Source organism: Limulus polyphemus, unplaced genomic scaffold (genome assembly GCF_000517525.1).
Source record: "Limulus polyphemus unplaced genomic scaffold, Limulus_polyphemus-2.1.2 Scaffold2886, whole genome shotgun sequence".
NCBI lineage: Eukaryota > Metazoa > Arthropoda > Merostomata > Xiphosura > Limulidae > Limulus > Limulus polyphemus.
The window spans coordinates 131,514-138,608 of record NW_013668496.1 but is presented as its reverse complement, the minus strand read 5'-3'; the positions used below and the strand labels follow the sequence as shown (position 1 = coordinate 138,608).

The following is a 7,095-nucleotide window of genomic DNA, read 5'->3' as shown; positions in this document are numbered from 1 at the left end:
GGGTCATGAGTATAAGACACAAGTATGGTGAATCACTGAGGCTTATTGGGTCATGAGTATAAGACACAAGTATGGTGAAAAACTCAAATATGTTGCCACATTGGGAGAAACACGTATTCATTTAACTAACTAAAACATAATCCTGTTGGTGATACAATATTTGAAAAATAATACAGAGCATGTTTAAAAACGTTTTCTAAGGGGATTTGTAGTTGTTGCAAGTTACACCTATAATGTAAAGGTAAACACCAAGAGAACTGAAGAATATATTATGGTGAACTCTACACGCTGACACAACTGTAATGTGAGAAAATATATCTTTGTATGGACTGGATGCCAGTAAGGAATAGCTCCATCAAGATAAATTATCGAGCCACATATCTAACTCGGCAAGCCACTCCACAAGGTTCAAATACAAACAGGAATTCGTATTGTACCATTTACGATTATATATAAATATATCAGCTCACTCATCAGGTGCATCTTCTGTGGATTGGTTGGTTGGTTTTGAGTGTTTTAAATGGGCTCACTAAAACAATCATCAATGCATTATGAAAGGATTTCGGAGGACAACATTGACCTTAGGATGTTGCACAAAATCCTCCTGCAGTAACAATTATAGTGTATAACCAAGGATAACACATAGAATGCCAACAGTTTTGGAAGAGAATGAAACTGTAAGGATTAGGCACTTATCTTTGTATCATTAACACAGATGTATTTATATTTGTTGGACCATAATCACAATCAATGAATATAATGGACCATACACATACCTTTTTCACACACAGTTCCAGCAAAACCCAATGGGCAGTTACATCTGTAGGAGTTATCGGTTCCAATGCACGTTCCACCATTTTTACAAGGTTGCAACACATGGCACGGAGCCACTTCAATTTCACAGTTATCACCTGCAATATTTCATATAGTTTTAGGGTGAATATTCAACATTTTGTTAGCCAAGTATTACTAAGCAAAAGATATCTCTGTCTGGATAGAAAATAATTCAGTTGGGTTCTTATTTACAGTCTCAATATTTGAAACTCAGAGAACATACCATAAACTTTGATAATAATCATGGTACAAAACAGCTAAAAATGGAATATAACAGAGTAGTTAAAACACAGATATTTTAACCAATCTTTTATATAACATTTTTATTTGTTTTACACATTATTTACATTAAATATTTATTAAGTAAGTTTTAATACGTCTCTTAGAGCCATCTTCGAGCTAATTTATAATATGAACAAAGTTTTGAAATGACTAAACAATTATATGTTTTTGCATTTTAAAAAATCAATGCAATTTTGTATGTAAGCATTCATAATCTTATTACCAAAAATTACAAATGGTTCACTATAATTGTAATTCTGCATTTTACTTAGTAAAAGAACATACTTAACTGGAAAGGAACACTACATTTTCACCATGGATATAAAATCATTGTACACATCTATCTCACACAATGAGGGTTTAATTGCACTAAAACATTTCTTAGACCAAAGACTCATACTGGACCCTCCAAAACACACACACACACACTTCTACATGTAGCCAAACTTGCAGTCACACTTAGCGCCTTTAATTTTAATAGTAACTACTACAAATAGATCTGCATGGTCGGTATGGGGACTAAAATAGGCCCCACCTTTGTTGGATACCCCAAAAACTGCTTAAACAATGCAATGGATCAGTACCCATGATATATCATTAATACATTGGGATTGCATCCATGCCAAATTTAGATTTAGAAACGTTTTCTACACTATATTTCCTCTTTCTACCCTTCTTTAGAATTTATGTGAGAAATATCTGACACAACATTCTCCTTTCTTGACATTAACATACAAATACAAAACAACCATCTGAAACACGTACATAAACATACCTACATTTTGGATCTTTCCATCAATACAGTAACCAAAAGTCAATACTGTATTCACAATTTCTACAACTATGCAAGCTACTTAGTGATGATAATGGTTAAAAATCAAAATCCAAAGACATGAAAACTTTCTTTTCTAAAAGACACTACCATGATTCTCTCATTCATGATGCAGCCATCAAAGCTAACTCGTAAACCCAAGAGCAAACAGCCATGAAAGAACACACCAATCATGTTCCACTTGTGTTAACATATCAGACCAACAAGAAGATCAAAGATATTATACTAAATAATTACAGAAGACTTACTGAAGACTACCACTAAACCTCTTTTCAAGAACCCACCTATTACTTCTTGTAGACATGACTGTTAGGTTTTTTTTTATGTAGGGGCCAGATTCTTTACAGTAGGTGTCTGTGACTTGTTGGTGATAAATTTCAGTAATAAACAAACAGGATACAATACACTTGTTTTAAAATAATATGTTAAAGCAAATCAAATGTATACATACAACTATTCTTTATACTGTTGGTTATCAAGTTGTATCCAGAGCTTTAAAAACAGTCTTTCTGTCCAAAGTCCACACAGGTTGGTTTACTTTAGAACACAGTTAACAAGATGAATTATTCTTCTCTTCTGTGTTGTTACAATACAGTCTGTGATAATTTCACTTTAAAATCACTACTATAACTGTTGATTACCACAGTTTTATCCAGAGCTTTAGATGATTGTCTCTTTTTCAAAGACCACACAGGCTGGTTCAATTACTTTAAAACACAAAATTTAGTTATTTTTAGAAGCGAAAGTTATACCAGGTTTGTTTATGGAACTGTATGAATCATTTGCTATGTAGTTCAATTGTTGTGAATTGATGTCATGTTACTTGAACCCTCTGAATTTTTCTCATTGCTTTAAGTAGGTATTGTTGCATCATTTATCTAGTAGTGTGTGGAATGTTTGAGACTGCTGTCGTGTGTGTGTGTGTGTAATATATGCATTGATAAAGTTACATATAGTTAGATTGATAGATAAATAGTGTATAGTGGCTATTTTTAAAGTGAATTATCATAGATTGTATTGTAACAACAGAGTGGAGAACGAATAGCTTGTCTTGTCAATACACTTGTACTATACTTAAAACCATCTAAATCATAATACTTACATTAACGTAAAAATGAAATTAAACTGTCATGTATATCTAAAAAAGATAAAAAAACCTAAAACAAATCCTGGTACACAGTAACCTTAAACAAAAACAAAATGATACTCCAGGCACTCAAACATGTAAATGTAATGGGCATTTTGCTTGTCCAAATATAAACAGCCCCACACATATACAAGGAGAAAGCACAACTTTCAACATAATACAATCCTTTTACATGCACCACTGAATGTATCGTTTACTGCATAATTTGCAAAAAATGATAAAGCACGAGACCATCTAAACTATATTAAACTGCAGAACCAAGATACACCTATAGACAAACATTTCATCATCAACAACCGTACAGTTGAGGACCATTCGATTCTGGGACTTATTGGTGCTCCAACATACATTTACAAAAGAGAACGACTGAAAAAAAAGAGATTAACGTACAATCTTGGAACCCTAAAACCATATGGTTTAAATGAATGCTTTTCTTTTCTATAAATTATCATTTTTTCCATATTTTGTTATCTTTCTATTCCTCTCACTTTATGACTTCTAATATTCATGTAAAAGAGATAATTTTGCAGAAAAATTTCATGCTCAACATGAAATTTTGAAATACGGTAATGATAAGTAACCAAGTCATACACCAACCTTTAGCCAACTCTAATGGTTTTATAATAGGGTAATGATATGTAACTAAATCATGCACAGTTTCATTTTCTTAATCTTCTATACAAAATAATTGTATTAATCTTTTGAAATTAGTCATTCCTTCATTTAATTTCTTTTTTATATCTTCAGAAAGTAAAACGTTTTATTTCACTCAGACTTTAATACCACATCATCTTTCTTTCAGTCCACCTGTGACAAATCACTGGACTAATCCTTCCACAATAAATCCATAAACATCTAGTTTATGAGGAGAGGTAACTGTGTGCTTGGTTTATTATTGAATTATCACTGTGTTCAATGTTTCATTGGTCTGTCAAAACATGTAGTACGTATTAAAATGTTTCATTATGCTAACAAATCATTGTGTCTTATATATACACACACAAGTACATGACATGGTTTGTTTCCTGATTTGCTCACCGACAACACCATGATGACAGTCACATCTGTAATTATCTGGTCTAGAACCATCTTCATGACATATGCCATCATTCAGGCAGGGATTTGGTAAACAAGGTGACCGTCCTCCACAGTCAACAACATTTGCTGAATCCACAACAGAGTTCACAAGGTCTATATTTAAACCATTTACCTCCACCTACAAAACACATACAAACATGTATACTAAAACAGTTTTCTTCCAACACACAGTGGTTTTTTTGGTTGTAAAAATTAATATTTTACTTGATTTTGTAAAATATTTCCAAAGTTGTCCCTATTTTTGGATGCTTTATAAACCTTCCATATAATCATAATAAATAAAAGAATGAAAAAGAAAAACCCTTCAATAATATCCAAACTCTTTAATAATTAGCTTATTTAGCAATTAGCAACGATATTTATGCAAGTTTTATCCTTCAATTACACTCATAATCTACCTGGTGCTAAAATTCAAGACTTGCCTATTTTGGAGAATTTGCATCACATGTTTTGAATTAAGGCCCATGTAATTTGTTTTATGAATACAGCCTCCTAACCATTTTTCTAAATATATTTATTTGTGTTACTTAGTACAAACAACTAGTTTCTCAATACCTTCAGTACATTTAAACTTAAAACTACATTGATATTTTCAATATTGAAGCATATCACAAGATATACTGAACACACTTTAAACAGTTTAATACATAGAAATATATTATGCACTGATACAAACCCGTACAATTTTTCTTACATCACAACATGTTGAAAGAAAACAATTTTTTATTCATATACATCAGAACAAGTTTATTATGCAAATTCTGATAGTGCTTTTGAAAATGAAAAAATATTCAAATTTCTCACATGAGAGAGACAGCCATCAAAACCATGGGAAACTTCAGCAAAAGGTGACACAGTAACCCGTTGCAGATCTACTCCACCAATATATAGAGGTAGTTGTAAGTTAAGGCCCCTAGTAAAACCAGGTGACAAACCCTTCACTGCTTCGCCATCATTAACTACCAAAGATCCTTCTCTCAATTCTCTTTCAGCAACGATGGTAGCCCACGTATCCTTCTGCAGTTTTTCTGGACTTCGAATAATAGCTGGTCCTAAAGATATCAAAAGTTCATTATCATTAAATAACCATTCTAAGTATTACAATAGCAGGTACTACAACCAGAATAAAGGAAACATGCTCCATGTGGGAATTAAGAATTGGTCAGAAAAATTATTTAATGAGAACACCAAATGAAGCAGTGGATTTAAATAATATTTGCACATAAATTCTAATTATAACTATGTAAAATTCAAGTCAAAATTCATAATCACAGAATCTAAACCATTACCACACCTTCATTAAACACTCTAGCTATTCATTATAAAATAAAATCTGGACTTAATGAAAGAGAATCACAAACAGAATCAAAATACAAAGGTGATAAATAACACTTATCAACATAAAAATACATAACCCTGGTCATTCAGTCAACAAAACATGTACTGATGAGGATTGTTTAACTAAATGGCATATAAAAATAAACTCACAATATTAGGGGTAAAGTCTGATATGATAAACATTTATGATGACAACTAATAATCAGAGATGGCAAAGATTGGGCATTTAAACTAATTGAACAGGCCTGAGTGGATACTTGATAAGAAGCAGAGAGCTAATATATATGTATATAGTATCTATATGTCCATAATATCTATAGTGTTGAAGAATTTATTGTACACACATTAACTTGTTCTGAATATATATATATAATTATTTTGAAAACAAGTGCATTCTGTTTATTCATCGTTGAATTGATTTCTAACAAGTTATCGCTGTAGTCCCAAAAACAACATAGTATATATTTATACTATTAAGGATTATAACTAAAAGACTTTTATTTTGACAACTGGCAAAAAGAATAATCTATATTTTTAAATTCTAACATAAATTATGAATGGACTATTGTTAAATAACAAGGAGAATCAGTGACATTGGCTCAAGTAAGTAACTAAGTTTAGAATGGATTGTTAAGTAAAAATAAGAATCAGTGACATTGGCTCAAGTAAGTAACTAAGTTTAGAATGGATTGTTAAGTAACATAGAGAATCAGTGACACTGGCTCTGGTAAATAACTAAATTAAGAAGGGATTGTTAAGTAACATAGAGAATCGGTGACATTGGCTCTGGTAAATAACTAAATTAAGAAGGGATTGTTAAGTAACATAGAGAATTGGTGACACTGGCTCTGGTAAATAACTAAATTAAGAAGGGATTGTTATTAAATAAGAAAATCTCTTTAGAACTTCAGTTGACAAGCTGAACTATCTTCTCTATTACTATCACACTAGTATTCTCTGTGATTCACTTACAATTGTGGCATGAGTTACCATAATCATTTGGTCTTCTTTCTTCTGAAGATCCTCTGCTCCTTTTGTCAAAGTGCACTCAGGCTGATTCAATTATTTTAGAACCACCCTTTGATGGAATAAAGTTACTTTTTTTTATATTCTTTTCTACGGTTAGTTTCACTCTAACTTATTAAATGTTAGGCCTATCACTTCTACAGTACTTAACAAACAGACAGATAATTGTGAAATAGAATAAAGTTAGCGTGAAACTTCACACCAACTTAATTCTCTTTTGCAATTATCTGTGTTTGTCTGTTATTGCCTCTTGTCTCACAGTATTTATATCTTTATCACTTAATTGTCTGTCCACCTTCTATATTCTTGACGTTGATGTAATGCATGAGGTTCGATATGCTCAACATCAATGAATTAATAAAACTTTCTACAGTCATCTGCTTTTAACAAAAATTAAACAATAATAAAATATTTACCCACAAAACTAAATTAATCAATAATATCTGAATAAAACAGTCTTTTATATTATGACATAAACCCTTCTTAAAGATATAATAATTTTTTTTTTTTATATATGTACAAAGATTGTTCTTAGTTC

General features: G+C 31.4%; 1 protein-coding gene across 1 annotated transcript in view; it reads right to left on the bottom strand.

Moving 5' to 3' along the window:
• The window catches only part of LOC106468138 (basement membrane-specific heparan sulfate proteoglycan core protein-like), a 151,119-nt gene that overhangs the window by 13,303 nt on the left and 130,721 nt on the right, over nt 1-7,095 (bottom strand). Inside the window, exons 47-49 of the mRNA XM_022396444.1 lie at nt 4,998-5,245; nt 4,134-4,311; nt 777-911 (exon numbers count right to left, since the gene is read on the bottom strand). Of these exons, the coding sequence (XP_022252152.1) occupies nt 777-911; nt 4,134-4,311; nt 4,998-5,245 (561 nt within the window). The remainder of the gene's footprint in view (nt 1-776; nt 912-4,133; nt 4,312-4,997; nt 5,246-7,095) is intronic.